This window comes from Gallinula chloropus (assembly GCF_964237585.1).
Source record: "Gallinula chloropus genome assembly, chromosome: 5".
Taxonomy (NCBI): Eukaryota; Metazoa; Chordata; class Aves; order Gruiformes; family Rallidae; genus Gallinula; species Gallinula chloropus.
The window spans coordinates 47,221,536-47,247,170 of record NC_140090.1 but is presented as its reverse complement, the minus strand read 5'-3'; the positions used below and the strand labels follow the sequence as shown (position 1 = coordinate 47,247,170).

At 53.2% G+C, this 25,635-nt stretch overlaps 2 protein-coding genes across 4 annotated transcripts in view; both read left to right on the top strand.

The window, feature by feature from the left end:
- Positions 1 to 5,785, top strand: part of MICU1 (mitochondrial calcium uptake 1) — a 102,340-nt gene extending 96,555 nt beyond the window's left edge. For all 3 annotated transcript variants that reach the window (XM_084265600.1, XM_084265599.1, XM_084265601.1), the window contains 2 exons: positions 3,680 to 3,769; positions 5,345 to 5,785. In XM_084265600.1, coding sequence (XP_084121726.1) covers positions 3,680 to 3,769; positions 5,345 to 5,505 — 251 coding nt within the window. In that variant the 3' untranslated portion in view covers positions 5,506 to 5,785. The remainder of the gene's footprint in view (positions 1 to 3,679; positions 3,770 to 5,344) is intronic.
- Positions 5,786 to 6,125: 340 nt separating this feature from the next.
- Positions 6,126 to 24,621, top strand: DNAJB12 (DnaJ heat shock protein family (Hsp40) member B12; the record flags this gene model as incomplete). Its single annotated transcript, XM_084264313.1, has 9 exons — positions 6,126 to 6,258; positions 9,553 to 9,727; positions 11,021 to 11,166; positions 14,111 to 14,296; positions 15,761 to 15,840; positions 17,003 to 17,112; positions 20,308 to 20,480; positions 21,280 to 21,430; positions 22,794 to 24,621. The coding sequence occupies 8 exons, from the start codon at positions 6,126 to 6,128 to the stop codon at positions 21,399 to 21,401; spliced, it is 1,125 nt and encodes a 374-aa protein (XP_084120439.1). The 3' UTR covers positions 21,402 to 21,430; positions 22,794 to 24,621.
- Between the last annotated feature and the right edge of the window lie 1,014 nt (positions 24,622 to 25,635).

Genomic DNA, 25,635 nt, shown 5'->3' with positions numbered 1-25,635 from the left:
CGGGGGCGGGGGAAAAGGAGGGTTTCTGTGGCAGATAAATTGCTGCTGACCTAATGCAGCAACAGTTGTTATAATTTTAGAAGTGCTGTTTAAAATTGAGGAGGAAAAAATGGATGGCCCTGAAGAGCCATAGCTTGGCAGGCCGCCCTGTGTGCAGAATTAAAGCAGCCTCCTCTTCTAAAACGAATGATAGACCTATATTTTAATGACCCACAGAATAACACGGAGATGATTTGTTAGTGAAGCCTCTATTCTCAAAACATGCAAACTCTCCTTATATTAAAGCTCTATTAATTGTCTCTTAAGCTGCATCACTGAATTATGAGTCTGTCTTTCAGTTCACCAGGAACAAAACAGCCATCGCTCTCTTTAAACCAGAAGCATCACGTAGAAAACTTCCCCAGCCTGAGCTTAACAGCTGGCAGCAGGACAGGAGCCGAATTCTTCCCTTAGTCCCCTTTTGAGGTGAGGGTGTGAATTCCATGCTTTGCTTTTCTGGCGTGCTCTGCAGCCAGGCTTTCCGAGCAGCCGTTCTTCTGGCACTGGCAGCGAGCCACGATGTACCCCCTTTGTGTTTTAGGGCAAGGCACAGACTAGTAGCACGTAGTACTAGGGATGGGCTAAAGCCAGGGGAGACTTCTGAGCCTGCTGCTCGCCCGGCTGGCTCTGGAGATGGTTTTATTGGAAGTCTGGAGCTTGAAACAGCTTCAGACTTTTGACAGGGAATTTGGAAGGAGGTAGAGGTGAGGTTTGAGTGCAGCATGAATTTGTCATCAAGCTGGTGCGCATTTTCATCTGCCTTCAGAGCTGGATGAAAGAATCCAGTCCCCCATGGAGACATTGCTCAAATCATTCTTCTGGCGGTACGGTGCATAGTCAGCGCTGGTAGCTGGGCAGTAAGGACTTCTATAGGGTACAGTGGGGGGTGGCAGGGACCTCTAGAGACCCTCCAGTCCAATATGGTCACCCATGGTCGGGTTTTGGATATCTCCAAGGGTGGAGATGCCACAGCCTCTGTGGGTGTGTAAGAAAGCCCGGGTGAGTACTTGCGTGGCGCCGGTTGAAGGCAGCTTTGACGTTTAGTTTGTGAGTGTTTGATGTCAGTGTGAGCTAATGCTGGACCGCTACAGCCCTTTTTGGGGGGCTGCTGCCATCTAACGGGCCCGCTCACTTGTGTTGCAGTTGGTTCATTTGATTGTGTCACATCTTCCTGGCTGACTTGTGCGTATGCAGGAGGGAAGAGATGAAAGGAAAGGGATGTGCTGACATGGTGGCTGCTCCTGCTCTTTAATTCCCTGTTTCCCTTGCTATCCAGGTTTTACTGAGGGCTGTGTCACTGTATATTCTGCAGCCTGGTTGGCACGGGTGGGCTGGGAGAGAAGTGTGGTCTCCCTACAGCCCTGTTGTCAAGGTTTGGGTGTAAGGCTGGGGAAATAAAGTTAACTCAAGTTGGTTTTAATAATAATGTTGCCTCTGCCTTCCCCAAAGCACGTGCGCACAGCAGCAGCGGCCGTACCCTAGAAATGAAATACAGAGTTGTTACAGCAGGCCAGAGCTGTGTCGCTCATGCAGGAGGGGATTTGAACTCAAAAAGGATAACTACAGGGCAACAGCGAGTGCCTACTTGGGATTGTGTATGTTTTGATGCACCTTCTGTTTAATTTCAGGTTTTATCCTGCATTATTTAGTAAAAGGAGGGGTTTTATAGGGAAAAAGGACCTGATAGAGGCTGTGGATCCTTCCCCAAAACCCCCAAGCCTTGCTCAGGGGAGCAGAGATGGGGCAAGAGCAGTCATTGATCCAAATATCCAGGGCTGGGGGGAAAAAGCCTGTTAGAAAACCTTTCTGTAGTTCTGTATTTGATCCAGTTATGGTATAGATTGAGTACTTATTACTTTTTCTTCTCTGACACGTAACTCTTCAAAATTCCTGCAGGGCCAATAGCTCTGCAAAGGGACCAGTGCCCAAACTCAGGAGGATGCTGTGGAGGAAAGCAGAGGTGGTTTTGTTTGGTTTGGGTTTTTTTAAATTCATTGCAATCTGATTTTTGTGTCATTCTACTTCCCTCTTTCACCTCTCTGAAGGGCGAGCTCATCCCAGTTTGGTATTTAACGTAAAATATGCTCATGTTCATGCAAAGCCTCTCCCTTCTGTTGCACAGCTGGAAGGGAACAGGGTGTTTCAGCCCTGACACATGACTGAGCCCCTCTTACCTCCGCTTCTTCCCTCAATTAGCCACCCTCAATGATGTGAGGCAAGAGGGCAGCCAGACACACATGAATCATGTAGGGAAACGGCTCAGGCAGCCCAGTGAGGGATTCTCTTTTATTTTGCTTTCCCCTTCCTGCAGGAAAAGTCCTCCTCCGTAGCCTTGCCAGATCCATAGCTCCAAGCATTGCTCTTTTCTAGAGGCGTGAATAAAACTACCACTTATTTCTCCACTGATGAGTTCAGCTGCCAGGCTGGGGAGGGAGAAAGGAGAGAATTCGTTACGACTCCTCGCTTTATTGCAAGTTTAACCTTGTCTGCTCACTGCAGAGCCTGTCGCAGGGAAAGGGTGGCTGTGTTACCAGCCAGGAAAACTTTTTATTACTCCCAGGCTGTTGAGATAGTTAGTTCGCAGAGTATCATCTCTGCAGTGCTGTGGGGAGGAGCTGCCTTGGTGATCAAGCCCATCAGGAGGATTTTCCCACCTGGTGTTTGCTGTAGTGCTGGTACTACTTCTGAATTTGTAACTGAAGAGAAGGGGGGGTGTCGTGGTTTTACCCCAGCTGAGAGCCAAGATCCACGCAGCTGTCTGCTCCTTAAAGGAAAAGAGCAGGGAAAGAGGGAAGGGGGGGAAGGGGGAGAGGCAAGGGAAGGGAAAAGGAAGGGCAAATAACCCCAAAACCAAGAAACTAAGAGGCCCGTGGGTTGGGATAAGGATAGTTTACTAAAATAACAGAAAGATACAATATAACAATGCTAACAGGACTTTAAAGCAAAAATATATGAAGCTGTTGATACACAATGCAGTTTCTCACCGAACCCACAACTGAGGCTGTGCCACCCAGAGCCGTCCCGGAACCCAACCGTCCCCCAAGAACCGCGCATCCCGGAGCTGCCCCTGTTCTTCCTCCTGTCAGCCCCCCGATATCCTGGGCAGGACGTAACTGGCGTGGAATACTCTCTTTGGCCAGTTTTGGGTCACGTGTCCTGGCTTCGCCCCTCCTTTCTCATGAAGAGCTGAGAAAGTCCTTGACTGTCTGACAGCAACTAAAAACATCAGGGTGTTATCAGCACTGCTTTCATTTTAACTCCCAAACACAGCATTCCATCTGCTGCTACAAATGAAGTTAACTCCATCCTGACCGAAACCAGGACAGGGGGACATCTCATTTTGGTGTTTTTAATGTTTGTCTTGAGCATGGAGGTACCGGTACCTCAGTGCTCAGTGGCAGCCTGTTCTCACCCCGCATGGTGTGGCAGCAGGCTGGTGGAAGGTTTGAGGAGCCTGGTTTTGAGACACATGCTGAACAGCCTGGGGAACAAAGCTTACTTCAAGCCCCTTTGAATGTGATGTGTTTCCATAGAGGCGGTTTTCCCGGGGGGAAAAAGAGTCTCTGCTGCTCTGCCCGTGTTCGCTGTGGTTGGCAGCTGATGACATCCCTCTAACCTTGTGCCCTCCCTCCTGTTGCAGTGACCATGCAGCAAGTGGCCAGGACAGTGGCTAAGGTGGAACTCTCTGACCACGTGTGTGACGTGGTGTTTGCACTCTTCGACTGCGATGGTGAGTGACCCCAACCTCTCCAGGCTGAGTGAGAGTCAACAATCCGCTGGGAAGAAACAGTGGGGGGCTGGGGGTGCGGAATAAATGCCAGCCATGAAAGTCTGCCACAGCCTTGGCTGCTCTTGCCATGGTGCCATGCTCTCTTTGCCCATGGATCCATCCTGATGCTCCTGTCCTCCTAGGACCTTGAGTTTGAAGCACTGCAAGCATTTGGCACACCGTGCAGCTTTTTTTTTTTCTTTTTCCTTTTCTCCCTCAAAACTCTCTTTTGTTTAACAAAAAAGAGCTGTTGTGCGCCTGAGTTGGAAACCAGCTGATCTGGTACTTTATCTCCAAAGCCCTGGACAAATATCAGCTTAATTAATTAGTGGTGGCTCAGTGCCTGGCTGGGAAGCTCGCTGCTTTGCTGGCCTGTAGAGGATGCATGTGCCTCAGGGCAGTTTGTTTCCCACATCGAAGCTGTCTCAGGTTGATATTTTAAGGAGAGGTAGGGGAGTCTTTGCCACTGGGGAACGATGGCAGCAGTTCAGGCTTGGCAAGTAGCAAAACAACCTGCCTTTGCCTCATACTGCTGAGCTCCAAGTGAAGACCTCACTGGCGCCCTGCTTCTCCATCCCTCGCCAGGACCCAGCAGCTCTGAGAAACGGCAGTGGTGCATAAAAATGGCCATTGGTTTGCTTCCTGATAGGAACAGTAATAACACCACAATCACTTCGATGTTATTCCCTGTTGTCCCTCTGAGTCCCAGCCCCCGCACCACTTCCCTGGCCCTTTCTAAGCTTGCCTCTTTTTCTCACTTGCTTCAGTGCTGCTCACTGATAGGATCCTCAACAGCCAGGTGATCTGGCTGGCCATGAGAGGGAGTATTTCCCCATTTACATCCTGTTGCAGGAGCACCTGATAAATATTTTGATAGCAAACCTTTTGGGGGAGGAAATCAAGTGGAAAAGCAAGCGCAGGTTTTTGATACGTGCGTGGGAATCTTGATTATTGGCGGGCTTATTCCTTGAGGGTTGCTGGCCCTTGTGATTCTGCTGTGCCCAAAGGTGGGTTGCTGCTCCCCTGAAGCTACAATGGGCTGGGGAGCAAAACGGGCACTGGGTATATGTGTGGCAGTGGGGTGGAAGGCAGTGGCTCTGCGGCAGCTGTCAGTCAGGCATGCTGTCCCCTCCAATCTACCCGCACCCTAAAGCACAATGCCAGAGGCTTGGATTTATTGGGGGTTCAATAACTGCAGAATAAAACCCACATCAGCTTACTGGCATCTCGTTTCTAACCAACTTAGTTGCTGCCGTTCTCAGTGATCTCACTAGCCCAGCTTTCCCAGCTGTGGGCATTTGTTTTTCTGTCTTCATGGCCCTGCGAGTGGTAGATGTGATGGTGCCTCCTGAGGGCTGGGCTTCACGGTCTGGGGTTTGGCAGCCCCTGCCCTGCAGGGTATTTTGGGAGGTTGGAGCCAAAGGTGATGCTGGTCTCAGCAAGAAATTATGCTGGCAGGTGCCCCCCTCTAACATTAAGGAGGCTTTGGTGGAGTTCTGTGTTACTGATGGGGGTGGTTTTGGTTCCTTCCCCTAGGGAACGGTGAGCTGAGCAACAAGGAGTTTGTTGCCATCATGAAGCAGCGCCTGATGCGTGGTCTGGAGAAGCCCAAGGACATGGGCTTCACGCGCCTCATGCGGGCCATGTGGAAGTGCGCCCAGGAGACGGCGTGGGACTTCGCCATGCCCAAGCAGTAGCAGGGGTGAGGAGGAGCCCCTCGCCTTCCCCTCCCTTCCCTCTGCGGCCACGCCGCCGATGACACCTGCAGCGTGGCACCAGGCTCTTCCCCTGGGACGTGTCAGTAACTTGCAGCGTGTTGTAGCTGTGACGCCGGCCAGCCGCTGGCCCCTTCCTCATCCTCCCATCTGCCGAAGGAGAAGGACTGGTGTGTTTCCTGCCTGCGGTGCCCTGTGTCACGCGTGGGGGCGGGGCTGTGCCCCCACTGCTTTCATTCGATGCCATTACATGTCATTACACGTCGCTGCCACCTGCCCTGGGCTCGTTTTCTTTCTGGGCGGGCTGGTGCGGCACCCGGGGCTGCGAGGGGGGGACACGACTCCGGCGCTGCCCCTGCCTCTCCCTGGCGTCAGAGGGCGCCTAGTGCCTTCCTTGTTTGAGGCGGGGGAGCCCCGCCCGCGGGGCCGCACCCCCTCTCCCCCTCAGCACGCCGCCCGTGCCTCCCACACGCGTCACTCCCCCCCCCTTCACACCACCCCCCTACGCAGCTTCCCAGGCGGCGTCGATGCGCCCGGGGGCGGGGCGGGCGTGACGCCATCGGGCCGCGCCAGGCGCCGCCCCCTCCCGGGCCGCCGCCGCCATGGAGTCGAACAGGGACGAGGCGGAGCGGTGCATTGGCATCGCACTGGCCGCCGCTAAGGCCAACCAGCCCGACAAGGCCCGCCGCTTCCTGGAGAAGGCGCAGCGCCTCTACCCTTCGCCGCGGGTCCGCGGTGAGCGCCGGGGGGAGGGGGATGGGGCGTACCGGGGAGGGCGGGGGGGGGGAGGAGGTGAGCGGGGCCTGACCTCTCACCCGTCGCGCGCATGCGCGGCGGGGGGCGCGCGGCGGCTCCCAGGGTGCCTTGCGGCCGCCCGACCCCGCCGCCACCGGGGCCCGCGCCAGGCCTGGCCCGGTCTGCCCGCCGCCGCCCGCAGTTCCCCTCACGCCCGGGGCGCGCCGGGCCGGCCCCGCGGGACGTGGTGCGCCCCGGGGCTGCTGCGTACCGGCTGCTGCCGGCGTCGCGCGGCTCCCCCCGCGCCGCCCCCTCGCCCGTTGGGGGCCCTCGTCTCTGACTCGGCCGGGTGGGCCCGGGCTGGGCCTGCCCTGCGCTCCCCGGCGGGCCCGACAGGGCTGCGGGTTCGAAAGGAGCCCGGCTCCGGGGTCGCACCCTGGGAGCTTCGTGTCGTAAGTCACGGCCACGTCACAGAAGCCGCCTGGGAGGAAGCGGGCGCTCACAGCGGCCCCGCCGTGCTTCCCTTTTCCCTTCCCTCTCCCCTTTGCTGTGACAGGCCCCGCCCGAGGTTTGTTGCTTCGGGAGGGGCGGGGTGCTGCAGCGCGGCCGTCCCGCCGGGAGCCCCGGACTCCGTGTAATCCTCGGCCTCATTGCGTGAGGCCTCTTCCCGTTCCCTCGCAGCACACCGCGTCAGCCTGACCTACGCAGGCTGTGGTTTTCCTTCCCCTTCAGAGTGTCACTGGGTAGGAAGGGCCGGGGTTTGGCAGAGAAAGCCCCGTTCAGTACCCAGAGATGACCACCTGGCCGGGGTACCCCTTCCTGAGAAGCTCTGCTGGGGCGTGCAACCGGAAAAGCTGATCCGAATGAGAGCAAGCAACCAGTTTCCCATGTAAAGCACTTGGGTTTTGCCCTAATCCTGTTGCCTGGTGATATGTAATAATAATGAATAGATGCATATAGATGTATCTTATGAGGCAATTAATTAATACAGCTTTAATGTAAGGAGAGTTTGCCTGTTTTGAGAATAGAAAGTATTTGCATGGCAGAATTAAACGTGGGATGCGTACTGTTTGAGAACTGGAGCGTAGCTGAGGAAAGGGGCGGCAGGGGGGCAGCAGGGCAGGTTAATGTTAAATACAGTGTGATGACATGTGGCCAGACACTAGCAAGACACTGGTGCAAGTGTCATGTCCTGCCACCAGCTGTTGGCTCATGTCCTTTGGGTCTGTGCTTGCAGATGTCCCAGGCCCCACAGTTACACCTCAGTGGTTGTTGAGGCTTCACATAGTTCATGTGCCACTAGGAAATCTCTTTCCCATGAGTTATGTCAGGTTTGGCAACAGTCAGTGATGTGGACCTTACGCAGCCAGCGCTTCAGACTCTGGCCCTGGCTGTGTCGTGACGGGGTCGGCGAAGGATTTTGGAAGAGGATTTCAGGAAAAAAATCTCCGTTAATGCAGCTATGGAGGCATGCTGCTATGGACAGAGTCCCACTGGACACCTTCAGGTGGGAGTTGTGGAAAAATTAAGACGTTGAACAAATGTTGGCTCATAAGCAAGGAAGAGTGACCGACAAAGAGTGACCTGTAGCCTGATGAAGAGTGACCCGTAGCATGTGCTCAGTGGGGGAGCTGAGTTGGCAGAACTGAAAACTGATTCAGCAGTCTGAATTCACTAGGTCACAAATTAGCTCTGTGCTGTGACTGCATGGAGGACCAGTGCGTCTTTCGGGTGCTGAAGCAATAGGATAGGGGCTGTAGAGTAAACCAGGCCAGAGTCATGGCCTTATGTGGTTGGTTTGTGGGAACCACCCTACGAAAAATCTCTTGGCAAGCTGTAGGGAAGTGAGCCCAGAGCAGCAAGAGTGAGCTTTGGGGGGACAGCCTCACGAGAGGAGGTTTGAGAGAGCCTCGTGGTGTGCTCCAGGTTTGGAAGGAATGAAAGCAAAGGCTGTAATTCTGTGAACGCCGGAGTGGCATAAATAGGAGCAAAGGAAGGATTGATTCTTCTGAAGGCCAAAATCCGTGAAGTCTCCCCCAGGCTCAGAAGCCCGTCCAGCGAGTTACCGCTCGTTATCCCCCTCCTCCTGTAAGAGTTGCCTGTTGGATTACGGAGCGGTTTTTTCTTGCCCCCACGAGCTCTGCGGGGCAGATAGGATATCTTGGCTCGTCCCTTGGCCTGCCAGCATTGTTTGCGCTTGCAATAAGAACGCGATACCCCCGCAGAGCAAGGTCTGCCGTGTGCAATCCACAGGGGGAGATGAAACGTCCTGCTCTGTTCCAGGCTCTGGATAAAGGACTGCAAGCTCGTCAGGTTACTGATGCCTTTGTAAATAACGGCGTCTGGTTTTAATCGTGCTACCTCTGCCTGTCCTCTTTAATGCAACACGTGAACTTCAGGCACGAAGAGATCGGTCTGATGCTCGGTTAAAAGAGATGGTGCCCTCCAGCTGCCTGGGAAATGCCGGATAGGAAGATGCTTCTGTGCTCAGAGGAGCCTTACTTGCTCTCACAGCCTCATCACACATGTTGTTAGGCCAGGCCTGAACATTTGTCCCTTCTTGGCTGTAAAGGACAGAGGGTCTTGTTGCCTGAACCTTGTAAGCAGAAGGCCATAGTTTACCTGCTGTGCCTACGCACCCCGCTTAAGAAAAGCCAAACCAAATTTATGTAGGGCACAGTCGGTAACTGAGAGAGGAGGGGGTGTTGGCAGCTGCTTCTGCACCCATCAAATATGTAGGTACGACAGCACAAGAGAGCAAAGTGTCCTGCTGACTCGCGTGTTACGGGTCCCATTGCGCTGCCAGCTACCAGCGCTGCAGCTCTCTGTCCCCGTAAGGGGAGCGTCCATCCGTCCCACAGTGCCATTTTGTAAGGTCTCCAAAGACAAGGCGCTGCCACATCATTTACCTTGCACAGTAACCTCTCAAAGGCAGGAGGTAAAGACGGATAACATGCTGGAGAGAGAGCAAATGTGGAGATGCTTTGCTGTCACGGAAGGATGTGGGGAAAAAAGGAGAAGGCAAGGATGAAGGCTTTGGTGATTGACTGGGGCTCGCAGCCTGGGTAGGCCTGGGGTTCTGGTGATTTTGGAGAAGCAGGCAGCAGTAGCCCTCGCGCCTCGGTAAGAAGTAGCGGGAGCTCAAGGGTTCCTCAGGTGAAAAGGTCTTTCTGACCGAGGGTAGGGGGGTCTTAGAGAGGGGCCAAAGGTGTGGAGGGGTGTCTTTATGGGAGAGCCAGAAGGTCTGATTGAGCGTGACAGTCTCTTAACTGTTGTTCTTCTTCTTCATTGCAGTTCTCCTTGAATCCCTCAACAAGAGCGAGCAGTCAGCTAATGGCCAGTCCCAGTCCAGGGAGTCCGGAAACACTCAGTTCAGGAAAATGAGCGGAGACTTCCCGTCAGCCAACGGAGAGGCTGGTGGGGAGGCTCCCAAGGGCTACACTCAGGACCAGGTGGATGCAGTGAAGAGGTGTGTGCATGGCTCTCCTTGGCCTCAGCCCCCAGTTTCTTTGAGTTTATTGCGTGGTACCAGTCTGGTTTTCACAGTCTTTAAAAGATTTCAGCTTTGAACCGTCCTGAGTGGGTTTTAACTGGCCTGGTCTTGAAAGCATTCCTGGGAGGTTCTACAGTTACAGCAGCCCTGGGGGGCAGCCTGGTTGGGTCTGCGAGGGAGGAGACTTTCCCCCAAGGGCGTGCACGATGGTAGAACCGCAGAAACATAGGCCTCTTCCTGGCTGAGATCCAAGGAGAGGCATTTTGGATGCATTCAGGTTAACGTTTCCTTTAGCGTTATTCGGTAATGCTGTGTGAAACAACCTGTGAGCCCCCCGAGATCGTGTAGGTGGAAGTTATGGCTTACAGCTCACCCCCTGCTCCAAAATTTGCTCTTGTAGCAAGTGGCAGGGCATATCCTTCTTTCTCTTCTGATGGTACTCTGCTCGTGGTCTCTCTCAGAGCCCAACAACATCAAAATTTACCACAGGATGCTGTGATACACTTCTAAAGCTCCTGCTGGAAAGTCTTCAGGCATGTTGATCCAGTCACCTCTTTTCCAAATCCTGTTTCAAGCTGTTCTTTATTCCTTTCTACCATTTGCAAATACTGGAAGTTGAAGGACTAAGCTGCAGGCATGGTCAGTTGGTAAATTTTGTTTAAAGTTATGGGAAGGGCCTGATTTGCACAAGAACTGCTCTGGCTAATGGACTCGTTATGTCATGCATTTCTCCAGAACCCCAGCCTGCTGTGTGCTGTCTCATCGAAGCCATGTGAGATGGAGAAGCTATCACAGGCCATGAGCATACCCCAGGGTTAGCGCACAGGCCTGGGCAGCTCCCTCTTTCTTCCCCTAGGATTCAGCTGATGTTATTTTTAGGGCTGCAAATTAACTGAGTCTGAGGGCAGCGGGGCAGGGGAAGCCAACAGCTCAGCTCTCCTTCGGGTCCCTCCCAAATAGCCTCCAAAACGTGAGTGTGATGAACCTGAAGCGTTATTTGCCACTGACGTTCCTTTGCCTGAGGAGAGGCCCTTCTGCTTCTGCTGGCTTGACGGGTTCTGTGGGAGTGTTTGTGTGCTGGTGATGCAGGCGCAGCTGGAGTGAGGCAGAGAACAAAACTGGGTCACCCTTGGAGGAATTGGAGCTGAGTAAACCAGAGTTCGCTGAAAACATCCATCAAAAGAGGTTGCGGAGCCAGCGTCTGCACCACAAAGTGGTTTTCGCTGCTGAAATTTAACTGTCGGTGTTTCCTCCCCTTTCTGCTGGCAGGGTAAAGCAATGCAAAGATTACTATGAAATTCTGGGAGTAAACAGAGAAGCTTCTGATGAGGACCTGAAAAAGGCTTACCGGAAGCTTGCACTGAAGTTTCACCCGGATAAGAACCACGCACCAGGGGCGACAGAGGCATTTAAAGGTACAGAACATTGCCAGCTTTGTGACTGGCCCTCAGCTATCAGGCAGCGGTGCTGAGTTGGGCTGGCAAGGGCTCTTAGAAATAACCTCGCAAGGCAGGCAGAGCGAGATAAAGCTCTGTGTAAAGTTGGCTTTATTATGAACAAAGCATAAGCTTAAAATAATCAATCCAGGTTGGCAGAGGTAGGGTTCACCCTTGCTAGTGGGGCAAGGAGAAGCCTTCCGTCCCTTCCTCCTCGCAGCCCTTCCCGCGTGTTGCTCCAGCCTCCTGCCATGCTGCTCAGCAGGAAATTTCCTCGGGATGTTAACCATCCCTGGTTTTGGAGAGATGCAAGTGCGATCACAGAGCAGGGAGAAGCTCCAAGCCCTGCAGCTGTCCAGCACGAGGCAGGTGCTGGGGTGTCCCCGTGTCTACTGACAAATCCCGTAGAGGCCCAGTAAATCGCGTGGCACCAGAGCCCTCTCTTGGGCTCACCAGTCCCTCGAGGGAAGCACTACTGGTCAGGGCCAACGGCAGGAGACGCATCTTCTCCAGAACTGGTGTTTAGACTCCTCCACTCATTGAGTAGTTGAGGCAGCCAGCAAGCCTTCTGGTTTCTGAGTGTGCACTCAGTGCCTGACCATTGTGAAGGGCTCTGAGTGGAACTGGTGGATAGAAACTCCGGGTGAACATTTCTGGGGCGAAAACTGCGCCAGCCACAGAGCCGAGCCCAGCCAGGTTCTGCTGCAGGGCTGTGAGGTGCAGGGATGTTTCCTGCCTCATACGGTACCTTCAACCTGGAGCAGTTCTCCAAGAGAACTGCTGCTGCTTGGAACGTGTAACCCCGTTTTCTCATGCAGGCTGTGGAAGTTCGATTATTATGGTTGAGCTGAGCGCAGAGCTACTCGACGCCAGTTGCGCAGCGCTGGTTTTGTGGTGTGAAAGCCGTGTATATAGTGAGCTCTGACTCCGGCCGTGTCGGGAGTGAAACGCGAGAGACTTCAGCTGGAGCAGGGAGTGAGGTTAGCCTGGTGTAAGCATATCGATGGAGTATTCAAGTGAGCATCTAGTAGACATGAATTCAGCAGTAAAAGTCTTATGTAAGGTTTGTTCAAGTCTTCTGAGACTTAAATCTGTAACCGATAAGCGTGTTGCGGTTAGCAAATAATGAGCTGACCCCCAGCTACTTAGGAGAGCGTGGGGGCTGGATTAAAGAGCAAGCATCTGCAGACATCTGTCTGTGCCACATGTGCAGTAAGCCACTGCTCGATAGTTTATCCTTGCTAAGTGGCGAAAGGCAGGTTTCTTCACCTGTAATCTTAAGTAACAATGTTTGCCGAAGGCTTTGACCAGAGTTACGTGCCAGAAGTCGTGTGTTAAGCAAGGTGCCCTTTATCCTCCAGTGCAGAGCTATCTGTTCCCGGGTTATCTCTCCTCCAAGCCTTTGCCTTGTCGTCTCTCCCATCCTTCAGTCCCCGAGCTGAGCTCCTGCCTTGCAGGGCTGGCTGCAGCCCAGCTGTTTGGTTCCAGAGGGTGAAGGGGGAAATGTGCACTGCTGTGAGGATTTGAGTTAATTTTTTCCTTATGTTGATGTATTAGCTGAGGTCTGGCCATTCATCTTCCCAGTGACAGCTGATAAAGCGTTACGTCTTGGTCCCAAGACCTTGTTTCAGTCTGTAGCTGCGGTTGGCCACGCGCCGCCCGGTAGTTGATTTGCATCACTACCTTTGGCTGACGTTGGAAAAAAGAGTTGAACCTGGCTACTTTGAGGTAAAATCCCAATTGGGAATGAGGCATTTCTTGGGCTTTGTCAGCAGAAAGTCAGGCAACGTGCGAAACCCTGAACCGCTCCAGTTTTGTTGCTTAACTGCAGTTTGAGAGAGCAAGCTGATAGTGCTGCGAGCCAGTCCTTGCCTGGTTGTAGAAATGTCTGCTCCGCAGGCTCTAATCCTGACCAAGAAGCGTATCAACATTACATCCTTTGCCTTCCACATCTCTAATCCAATAGAAACTGTACACCTCGGCCTGACTACCGGGGAAGTGTTGAATCTTGGAGCTAATCTCCTCCAGCAGGCACCTAACTGACTTTTCTGCTCCTGCTGCTGCCCCTGCCCTGTAGATATCAGGCAGCTACTCTTGGGAAGCGTTTTGCTTCCTTGCAACAGCGGGAGGGGAGAGGATCAGCTCTGTGGTCACCTAGAGAGGGCTCTTGGGTTGATACAACGGGGATCGGTGAGCTGGAACATGTCAAGAGTAAAGTGTGGAAATAGGAGGGCAGCAGGCAGAAAGGCTCAGCCTGGGTTAGAGGCACTGGTTAACAGGCCGAGTGACTGCACACCTTAATTCTGGCATCTGGGTATTTTGAAATTTGTAGCCGACAGACACCACTTCTAACTTGCCTTCCCTTGCTAGCTTTCATGGTAGGTTTTAGGAGTCTCTTTTGGTGATGTGGCCTGGGTTTAACTTCTTTGAGGGTTCTGGTTTTAGGCATTGAATTCAATTAATGCCACTTCTGAATTAAATTTGTCAAGTAAACCTGTGTTTTCCTACACAGCCGCTTACATCTGGAGGGTTTGGGCTGGAGGGTTTAGTTGTTCAAATACCAAGTTCGTTAAGTGAATCGTGCAGCCTCTCTGCTACAAGCATTTCCTTCATAGTCTCGTTCATCTGAGAGGGTGTCTCCAGGGACTGGTACCGTGTCAGTACCAGTCATATCTTCTTAATTTGAATGAATTAAGGCCTTTTTCATCGAGCTGCTTGCTGCAGTTTCCTTCTGTCTGGGTTTGCTGGAGAAACATGCCAGGTACTAGTGCTGCATCGCTGAAGTAGCCTGTTGAAAAGATGTGGGTAGTTGGGAATCTTGTTTGTGTGACGAGAAAGGCAAGTCCTGGCAGTGTTGTGGGGCTAAATGTATTATCTGCAGAAGAAAGAAGCTAATTGCTTCCTTATTGTCAATTTATTTCAGCCATCGGTAACGCGTACGCGGTATTGAGCAACCCAGAGAAGAGGAAGCAATATGACCAGTTCGGAGATGAGAAACTCAACCCTTCACGGCACGGACACAGTCACTCGGACTTCCACCGCGGGTTTGAGGCAGACATCTCCCCCGAGGACCTCTTCAACATGTTTTTTGGTGGTGGTTTTCCTTCTAGTAAGCATGTTAAACCTTAATCTTTGGAGTGGGACCCCGTCCCTTTGACAGAACAGCAGTGAGGTAGTGATTTGTTTGGCCATGCGAGGCTTGCTGAGTTCGGTGAGAAAGAGTTCTCCTTCACTTGTGACCTAAACACCTAGTTTTCTGAATTGTTCAGATGGGTTCTTGGAGAGCTCGGGACTTCTTCCCAACTTCAGGTATTGGTTTGCATGCTGGCAACGTTAGGTTGGGTTGAATGTGAGAACAGATTACTTCGTTTCAAGGCTGGTGGTAAAAATAATCCTGCTTTGAAGAAGGCTTTTCTGCCCGGTATCTTTAGGATTTCAATCTTCCTGTCGGAACAAGCCGTGGTAGTGCCTGGGCCCTGTTCTTCATCTGTATCTGCTCTGCCAGCAGCTGGAGCAGTTTCTCTGAGATGGGTGTCCACTTCCTTCTTTCGGCCATGTCCTGTAAAAAAGGAGGAAAGTGCTATTTCTGTGGCCTGACTTAGACCTCTTGAACTGAAAAATTAAATCTCTATTCTGTCTGTCTCCAGCACCCAGCATGGTTTGGGTGGCAGGAAAGAACCGAGATGACTTCCTCCGATTGATTGGTCCTGATCAAAAAGATACAGGTTTAGTAAGGGTATTTTTGGAGACTCCCCTGTGTTTTCTCTGGCCCTATTTGCCTGGCAGAGGTGATTTGGCAACAAATAACTATTCCCAGACCGACCCTGGTAGCTCTTTGCTGCTTGGTGTGTAAGAATTAACATGCTAACGTCAAGTACTCGCGATGGCGTCTCGAGGCCTTTGGCAGCAGTTATCTTCTGTCCATCGGAGAGGTACAGCCACTCTGGTGCAAAACAGCAGGTTGCTATTTTAGCTCAAGCTTTTTTTCCTTCCCTCACTGTCCCAAGAGAGTTCCTGACCGCTTTCCCGGGCAGTCTCCCTTTTCAGCTCTAGTTTTGACACTTAAGACACGGAAGAGTTTATAGGGTGTACAAACTACCAAAATTATTTAATTTTCTTTTCGTAATTGTTTTTAATCTCAACCAAATCAGATTTGAAGTGAGGGGGCCTGGACAACAGATTCCCTCCACCCCGCTTGGAGCAGGAGGTTGGGCTAGATGACCTCCAGCTCTGGACTGGCTGGCATGCTGCGGACCATGTGAGGCAGGCTGAGCTGAGAGCGGTGGCATCAGCGCACCACTGGAAGCACAGCGTAGCTGCCTTTACCCGCATCCTTAGAACTTTGTTGAGTGTGTCCCAAAGCAAAGAAACAGAATCAGCCCGTTGCAAAAGCATCCAGAGTGAAAATTGCCAGATTTTTTTTTTTGTTGGCAGCACCCAGCCTGCTTTTTCCCACCTTGATTTATTGGTGAGGCTGCCGTGGAACATGGCCACCTCTCGTCGTTCCTCCCTGGCCAGCCATCACCGTCTTATCTCCCCTGACTTCTGTGTGACAGTGTTCTCTTGCCTGTAGGTAACGTTCACGTGTACAGCAATGGCAGGATGCGATATACCTACCATCAGAGGCAGGACAGACGAGAACATCAGGGTGACGTAAGTGGAGAACAGGCCGGGGGGTGTAAGGGAGGGGCTAGGAGTCTGAAGGTTTTTTTGGATACGTGAATTGCGAGCCAGTTGGAGTGGCCGTCCTGTGAAACAGCCCCACTTGTTCCCGCCGCCCTGAACAGAAAGCCAGAGTCGTGGGGAGGGAGCTGCCTTTGGAATTTACTCCCAGGTGCAGTTTTCGTTGCTGGTGGTCCTTCTCCTGGGACTCTCCCAGCTGTCCTGCAGGGAAAACTCTGGCGTGTCTTGAAAATGGTGCTGCCTCGCAATAAGATTGCGGCAGTGAAGTGTACCTGCCTCTACCTCAGCATAAGCCTTTCTTCCCTGATCAAATTCTGTCATTTCTAAGGGTGCATAAACCCGCTTCTCAAACGGTAGGGATAACTCCTGGCTCCTCACAAGGTGAACTCAGCCTCCCTTTTATTCCAGCGTTGAAGGTGGGGCGTTTCTAATCTCTGCTGGTTAATTAACCAAGGAAGACAACTTTATAGCGTGAGCTATATTCATGTTTTCCCATCCCAGAAAACTCAAGCGTTATCTCCAGCACTGTACTCCAGGCCCCCTGCTCTAGAGAAGTGACAATCAGGGACATACTATTTAAGAGACCGGGGTTGTGTACTGGACATCACTGTGTTCTGGGGATAGCAAATTGCAGTTTTTTTAAAACCAACCAAACAAGAACTTCCTGAATATTTTTTTTCCCTCAAGCTTAAAGGGGAAAGTGTACCGGAGGGAGCTCAGGGGGTGAGTGAGAGAGGGGGGATTACGTCCATCTGGTGCTGAAGAGGAGAGAAGGCTTTCTGTAAAACCAGCTCTACTCACTAGCACAAGCAGGGCAGAAACCACAAATGCCCTCAAAAACCCAAGTACAGGCGTGAGGCTTTTGAAACTCCACAAGGTCCCCACCACCAGTCCCCTTGATCACTTCTGGGGAAGGGGCAGTGGGTTTGGACCTTCTGCTCTTTCTGGAGGGGAACTCTGGGCTGCTGGGTTCCTCCCCATTATTTTGGGGTGCCTCCTAAGCCAAATGCCTGCAAAAAAAGCAGGAGAGTCGAGGTTGCATTAGGACTGGAAGGGAAGAAACGCGACACTATGGGGTCCTTGCATGTAAGTACACGGGTGGCACTCCCACTGTGTGTTTCTGTTCCTTCAGGGCGGCCTTGGGTTGTTCGTCCAGCTGATGCCTATCCTCATCCTGATCATCGTGTCTGCTCTCAGCCAGATGATGGTCTCCAGCCCACCCTACAGTTTGAGCCAAAGGCCGTTAGTACCTGTTTCTCTAAAACTTATCCAACGGGGGCTAAAAGGGTGGGCTCTGGAGGGCAGGGTGGCATGATGGGGTAGGGATCTAGGCTCTCCGTTTCTCCTGTCGGGTTTTTTTTGTCGTTGCTTTATTTCATCAGACTGTTGCTCTTGCTGCCAGGTTGCTCACATGTCAGTGAAGGCCTCTTGGGTCTCAAGAAGGTGCAGGGAAGGTCGGAGGGTGCTCGCTTGCCTAAGGGAGGATGTTCTCTGCCAGGGACCATCTGCAGCCCAACCCCCACAGCTGGGAGCATCTGTCCTACAAAGGGACAGACAAAATTACTCAGAGGGACTGTAGCCCAGCCCCGAGCTCCCACATGCAGAACGAATCGAGATGCAGAGTTAAATTGGGGGGTGGGAAACAAACCCCGAGTCTGTTCATTGTGAGGGCCTCAGTTTATGCCTAGCACAAAGCAGTAGAGGGAGAGAGAAGTGAAGACACTCCCGTGGAGTAATTGAGAAACAGTTTTCATGGAGAAATCCCCTATTTCTGAGCTCTGATCAGCATTTACTCTGTGAAAGTGAAGCTCTTTCGTTTTCCATCCTGTGGAAATGCCCCTATCTGCTCGCTGGTGTGTATTTGTCCTTACTCGCTTTGCAGTGCCAGCAAAGAGCGGGCAAACCGGCTTGGTTTCTGGCTGCTTGCATCATTCCTGACAAAAGCTTCACATATTTTTGGGGAGAAGCTCCTGGTGGCTGTTTAAAGAGGGCAGACCTGGTTCCAGCCAGCAGAACCCCTGTCTAGTTTTGCGGGTTGACAACTTTTACCATTGATGATGTCAGACGCTCTAAAACCGTGTCAGAGGGAAAGGCTGCGACATTTTAGTGCCTGGAACCATGAGGTGGGTTGTTCTGAAGAGGACACAAGCAAACCCATTTCCAAATTTGGATTTGGAGAAAAGCAGTGATCCTGTCCTCTGTCATCCTTCCTGAGTGACCATGGCACATCACGTTCAATCAGGGAAAAGCGTGCGGTGCCGGCTCGCTCTGCTGCCTGATGGGAGGGGGCACGCCGCGCTCAGCTGGCGTTTGGCAAAAAGCTGGAGCTCGCAGCACTGAGCTTGGCAAGCAGGGTGCCAGAGAGCTTCTAAACCCAGCAAGGTTTTAACAGCACGTGGAGATCTTCATACCACTTCATGGTGGTGATGCCGTCACTCAGAAAGGCAGAGTCCTGCCAAACCGTTTCTCACTCTGTTGCCTTTGCAAATCTCTTCCCAAAACGACCTTTCTGCTGCAAGACCTGCCTAAGTCATGTGCCGGTCTGTGCCCCCCTACTCCTCAGTGACACCTCATCAGACCTGCCTGCCTCAGTTGCATGTCTGACCTCAGGTGGGAGGTTTCTTGTGCCAGGTCCTGCCCTTATATTTGGGCTGTACACTCAAGCATGTGGCCAGCAGGTCAAGAGAGGTGATTCTGCGCTTCTACTCCACTCTTGTGAGACTCCACCTCAAGTACTGTGTCCTGTTCTGGAGTCCCCAACATAAGAAGGATGTGAAACTGTTGGAACGGGTCCAGAAGATGATCAGAGGTCTGGAGCACCTCTCCTATAGAGACAGGCTGAGAGAGTTGGGGCTTTTCAGCCTGGAGAAGAGAAGGCTCCGGGGAGATCTTAGAGCAGCCTTCCAGTACCTGAAGGGCTACAGGAAAGCTGGGGACAGACTTTTTAGAAGGGCCTGGAGTGACAGGACAGGGGGGAATGGTTTTAAATTGGAAGGGGGTAGATTTAGATTGGCTATTAGGAAGAAATTCTTTACTACGAAGGTGGTGAGGCACTGCGTGGCACAGGTTGCCCTGGGAGGTGGTGGCTGCTCCCTCCTGTCAGTGTTCAAGGCCAGGTTGGATGGGGCCTGGAGCAGCCTGGTCTAGTGAGAGATGTCTCTGTCCATGGCAGGGGGTTGGAACTCGATGGTCCTTTCCAAACCAAAACATTCTGTGGTTCTATGCTGCTGAAGCTGTGTGAGCTTAAATCCTCTTCCTCCTTGAGGGCACACGCCGTAGCCTGCATAACTCACCGTTATCTGGAAGAGGAATATGAACTCTGGGAGAGTGTAGGGCTCTTGTCTTGACAGGTAAAATAGCTGAGTTCCTTCCAGGGCGCATCTCTGCCAGCAGGCACTGCCGGGGACGCATTAGCCTTTGTCTCCAAAAATGCCAGGAGACCTTTTTGGTGGCATTCGGTCTATCCGGTTACCCAGCACACGTCCCTGAGTGCAGGAGCCTTTGAATTACCCCTGTAAACCCTGATAGCAGACTGAAGGGCGAGCTGGATGAGTTAATGTTTATACCTGGCCTAAGAATCAGGCTGGCTTTTAGTGCAGCAGCCAGCTGGTATTTATTGTGGGAAGGTTCGGGCACGTCTCCAGATGGAGCTGTTCCTGATGGATCTAGCATTTGGGCATAGGTCCTGCGCTCCAAACACACCCCAGTGAGTATCTCAAGGTTCGCTGGAGCGGCAGGGGAAATCAGTACAAGGGCTCCGTCTGAAATGCAAATCCCCAGGGGCAGGGTGAGAAGAGGTTTCCTTCTAGAAAGTACTTTGGGTACTAGTCAGCACAGGCTGGAGTGCAGAGCGGGTCTAGGTTTGTTCTTGCAGCACGTGATGCAGTAGAGGAAGCCGATACTCTTGGGGTTAGCAGATACCTCGGCAGAGGAGGCTGGGTTTGACAGACGGGTCAGCCTTGCTGAGCAAGGGGACGGTGACAGCCAGCCCCTGCGCTGCCATCTCAGCACAGATGCCGTTCCACCGTGCTGGCTGCACTCGCCCTGTGCCACGCAGGCACCAGCCGCCCAGCTCTGTAACCATCCTGGGGGCTCACTGCCCAAACCGAGGCTGTGGTGTCGCAGCAAAGAAATGGTGGAGATTTAACAAGTGCTGAGGATTCTAACAAGCACTTTATTTTCAGCAGGCTTAGGCCTTGGGTGATCTGATAGAGCTCTGCCCACCTAGCTAGAGGCCAGGCAGGTTTCCTCTCCCTGTGTTAGCGCTTCATTTCCACCAGAAATGCTTCTGCTTTCCAACCCTTCCAGCCTTTGTCTGCGAGGAGTGACACACCTCTGGTAGCGTGGTGTGCTGCACACCGTAGAGAACTGAGAGGTGTTTTTCACTCAGCCCTTGAAGCGTGTCCTACACTGTTCTGACTTTTCTCCCCAAACTAGGTCTGTAGGTCACATACACAGGAGAGTGACAGAGCACTTGAAAGTCGTCTACTACGTGTCGGAGAACTTTGCAGATGAATACACAGGCACAAACCTGAAAAACGTGGAAAGGAGCGTGGAGGACGACTACATTGCAAACCTTCGAAATAACTGCTGGAAAGAGAAGCAGCAGAGTGAGTAGGGTGGGGCCATGAGCCCAGGGTCATGACTGCTGCTCAAGGTCGGCTTCAGGGAGGTCTTTAACTCTCTGTGATTTGATGACAAACCCAGTATGTGGGGGGGGTTGGGTTTGGTTTTCTCATGCCGCTGTAGAACTGGTCAGACAGGAGTTGTGCCTCAGAGGTTCCCAGCCCTGTCAGCAGGATGTCTCTGATTTCCAGGGGAGGGGGAGGGTTGCAACCATCTCGTTTTCAGGAAGCCCCTGATAGCTCTGTGTAATATTTTAGTTGGTCGAGGACTGTGTCTGAAAGTCTGCTGCCCGTGGGGTGCTCCGTCCCATGTCCTGGCCCTGCTCAGGAGGCTGTGACAGCGCCACTGGCATCTCCTCACGTGCTGCTGGAGGCAGGCAGGCTTAGGAGGCACAGCTCTCCTCTGGAGTGGGGATGCAGGAGGAGCTTTTGGAGCCCACAGAGGTGCCAGACGAGGCCGACACACCAAGCTCCAAGCCTCTGTGCTTCTTCCCCATGCTGCGGCCTTAACCTCTGTGTAAGGCTGCCTCACACGTGCCCTGGGAGTGGGGCAGGTTCCTCAGGCTTCCCCTGAGACGGGTGAGCTGTCCGCGGGTGTTACGGCCGTCCTGTCCTGTCCCGAAGGGCACGGGGCATTTCCTCAACCTGCTCCTGTGCTTCCGCCAGCCTTGGAGGAACCCGAGGTTCCTCCCGTTCCCAGCGGAGCCTGCGGTGGGACACGGCCTGGCAGGTGGGTCTCCTTCCCCGCGGCGTCTGTAACAACGCTGGGCTTTTCCCTTTGCAGAGGAAGGCTTGTTGTACCGAGCACGTTACTTCGGAGACTCGGACCTGTACCAGCGAGCACAGAAGATGGGCACGCCCAGCTGTAGCAGACTGTCAGATGTTCAAGCCTCCCTGCACGGCTAGCAACCGCCTGCCGCTCAGCAGAGCTCCGAGTACGAGCCGGTGACGTTTCCCCAGGCAGCGGAGCAGGGGCACGGTAGCGCCATTCCTGCTCGCTTACACCTCTGTTTGAGACACCGCAGATCTTCGCCCGTCTCCTCTGGATGCGCACGCGTCATGGGGCGGGGTGGGGTGGGGTGGGGTGGGGTGAGGTGGGGTGGCAAAGCGCACCCCAGCGCCACGCTCTGTAATTGGGAAATTGATTTTGGTTTAGTTTGCATGTTGGCACCCTCGGCTCTCTCCAAGCAACCCGTTTCCTCCAGTGCTGTGGGTCTTGGGTCTGTAGCCACAGCGCAAACACCCCCCAGGCATGTTGGCAACTCAGCTGAGGGTCTCGCCAACCACATGTCCAATGCAGTGGCTGCACCTGCGCCTCGGCTGGTGGAAGCCTTTGGTTTTGTTACAGGCTGTGGCAGCCAGCCACCGAGTTCTAACCAGCTTTTTTTTTCCGGTTGCTTTATTGCCTGTTTTACTGCAAACCTGTTACCCGCGGGCACTCGGAGCACTGTGGCGACAGGGAACGGACTCCCACCAAACGGATATTCCTTGCCCCCTCCTCCCCCTCCCCATGTCCTTCCCTGTGATGTCAAGGAGAAGAAAGCAAACGTGGCGGGTTGTTGAAGTAACACTGTGAAACTAGGCAGTGGAAAGACAGACAGCTGAGGGGGAGCCTGGAGGACTGGGTGGGGTTGGCGAGCCCCAGGTAGCACATCTGAGAGCGGGTACGCTGGGTTGCGAAAATAAACCGGCACGGAGTTTGGGGGCCTTCTGCTGCTTAGCATTGGGCTGGTTCTGCCTACCAGCTGCTGGCGGGATGGCCCTGAACTGGGCAGGTCACTCTCCTTCCGTGAGGGGATTTGGAAAGGGGGTTTCCATAGAAAACACAAGAAAGCCAAAGCTCACCCTAGGGGTTGGTTATACACACACCGTCTGGGCTTGCAAGGACTGCGTGGGGCCGTTGGGGCATGCGGCAGGCGCAGCCGAGGAGGTGCCGCAGCGGGGGAAGTTTGGTTGGGATTCTCGTGGCCTTGGCAGAGGACGCCGAGCGTCTGAAGGCTTGGCCCAGAAAGCGAACCCTCGGGGGCGCAGTTGGCCTTTCGTCGGGTGCATCCTGTTGCCGGAATGGTTCTTACCTCGATAAACCTGCGCTTGCATTTTGATGGCCTCTTCTTTTACAATAGACCGTTGTTAATTCCCTGCTCTTCCTTAACTCCCTCTCTGACAAGGATGCTGCGCGGAGGCAGAGGGCTCGCCGCAGATTGCAAGAGCTGCTGCCCGTACATTTGGGAGAGGGAGGAAGGGGGAGATACAGTGCCGTTGTCTGGAGACTGATGCCACTCCCGCTTTTGTTCCCAGACTCTTGAAATGCCTGAAGACTTTTGCTGAAGTGCACTGAGCCGAGGTGACGGACTTTGCTATTGGAAAGAGAATCAAACCCTTATCTTAAAAACAGAATTGGAGAATTAGCAACGCACAACCGCCCTCTTTCCTCCCCCCCATGCGTCTCTGCTGTTCCACCTATGCTTTGGTTGGCGATTAGGACAGGAAACCCAGCTGCCAGTCTTCCTCCTTCCCGTCCGACGCTGCTGGCATGCGATGGTCGGATCCCAGCGCCCCGGAGATGGACGCGTAAGGTGTGAACCGACACAAGTCGTGATGCGGGAGACCCTTCAACACCACGCGCTGGTCACTGCTGACAGAGAGAGATTGGGCCATTTGGTGATAAAAGGAAACTTTAACGTGAAAAGGGATAAAAAAGGAAAATATAATCTATTTAGAATTAATTTATAGCTGTATATATGTTGTACTTTTAAACTGTGCAGGGGGTTTTGGATGGTTAAGTTACTCTGTTTTCTGCCCACGTGGGTGAACAGGGAAGCGGGAAGGCTCTTCCCAGGGTGTCTCACTCTGCAGCACATCCCTGCCTGGGGCCCTGAAACAGGAATCACTTTGCTTTGCTTTTGGGAGGACGGTGGTGTTGGGGGGGACGGTGGCATGCCGTGGCCATCTGGGGATGTCCTTAATCGCTTTCATGGGGGTTTGATAAAGGACATTCCCAGGCTCCGGAGGGTGACAGATGGGAGGCATGGGGAGGGGAAGCGGAGGGGAGAACCGTCCGGCTTTGTAGTGTGGTTTTGCAGCATTGGCAGAAGCTGCGGCAGGTAAGCTGAGCCCCAGCATCGCACTGGGTGACGGGAAGGATTGTCCTGGGTGCTTTTTGCCCGGCAAGCCCTCGGATTTCTTTGCAGAGTCTGCTTTTAATTTTGCCTGGTAATCGGCGCGCGGCATTCGTTCTCTAAAGAGGGATTTCCACCCACCCGTGCACTCCGGTTTGCGACGCGGCCGCAGCCTTCACGCCCTTTCTTTTCAGTTTCCTAGAGGAGACCTGTAAAATACTGCAAATTCCTAAGAAACAGAGCTTTCTGTCGCTTCTGTTGAAAGAAGTTTTGCTGGGGGAGGGGGGTGGGATGTGGCAGCGTGCACCCCATCTCTCCCTGGGACCTGGCCTGAGCTCTGCAGTGCATCTCTCACTCCCATCACTGCCTCTTCGAAGGAAAAGCCGGCACAAGCCGAGTTACCTTCCCATGGAATAAACTGGATTTTTCCTCTTTTTAATTATTATTTTTAGTTTTGGTTCATTTTTAGCTAAAGATAATTATGGTGGGAAGCAGCTCCCAGGCAAGGTGGCAAGGACTGGAAGAGGTGAGAAGGAAGAAGGAGGTTTTATCTCTGTATCCTTAGGAATCCACAGGCTCCGTCGTTTATTTATTTGGCAAAGCATCAGCCCTCCAGTTAACCGCGGGTCACCGTTTTCCCCAGCCACCGCCACTGGCACCGGATTTTAAGGGTTTTGTGGGGTGTCTTTTTCCTTCCTTTTGGGTTGTTTTTTTTCTTTTAATAGTTTCCTCCACCTTTGGAAGGAGTAGGGCAGCAGTTCAGCATTTGGGAATAGCTCTTTAACGGCTGCGATGGAGGGATCATGGGGAAGGAAAATGGTGCTGGATGATGGTCCTGGCCTCGCGCCTGCCCACCGAAACCTTTTCATTACTAACTTTTGTTCAAGTAGCTCTACCCACGGGTACCGAGGGCGAAGATCCTATCAGATGCTCACAGAGGCTGTTATCTCTCGATTTAGAATCAATTATACAATTGTACATCTATAAATAAATGTTTATAACATGAACGGCGCCAGCCGCGTTGGTCTACTGTAGATTCGGCCCCCAGCCAGCTCTGCTTTTACAGCTCCTTCGTAGGTGCTGGGTCAGCTGAATTTGGGGTCTTTGCCATCCCGCTGTTAGCGAGAGGAGCATGAGGGGGGTGGGAGGAGAGGGCAAGAAGGGTGCCTGTGTGTCCCCCCCCCCTCCATGGTTGGGGAGGCTTGCACTGCTTTGGTCCTGGAAACAAGTGCTACCTCAGCTGTGCTTCCCGGCAGCTCAGAAGCTGCTGGCCCAAAGTCCTTGGGGTCAGATTTGGGGTCTGCCCTCCCAAATGGACTTCTTCCCACCGCCCCCCCCCACCCCGAGGCAACAAAAGGCTTTTCCCGCAGCGCCTGGAGTAGGTTTGGGCCTGCCAGTGCTGCCCTCATCCTCCTGCCCAGTGCCACACTCCGCTGAGCTGGAGGCTTTGGGGAAGGGTGTGGGATTCCCCCCAACCTTTTCCCTTCCCTTGGAGGCCGGGGCTCACATCACTTCCATTTCCCCTCAGTGCTGCGTTACCGGCAGCAGCAGTGAGTCAGCCCCGACAGCCTCTTGCAATGCCCAGCAGGAACCGGCACAACCACTGTTTTTTTGGGGTGATTTTACTGTGGTTTTGGGTCATTCCCAACCCAGAGTGAGGGGAGATGCTCCACATTTCCCTGCGCTGGTCCTCGCCCCTTCACCAGAGGTGCTGGTGATTTGGGATGCTCGTTAGCCTGAGCTTTTAATTGAAGCAGCTGCCAAAGACAGGGAGGCAACAAAGGAAGGCTGATGCCCCAGGACCATCCTCCTCAAGCAGGTAGGGAGTGGAGGGCGCCCTGCTTCTCACCACCACTGTTTCTGGCAGCAGAATGCCAGGGTTTAGCATTTCCCCAGGGTTTAAAAATCCTCGTTCGCCTCCCTGCTGCCCATGCACCCCAAAATCTCCTTGTCCCTGCTCCCCAAGAGCCCCAGACCAATGCTGGTGCCAGAAATAAGCGCAGTGACACCTCCCAGGTCCC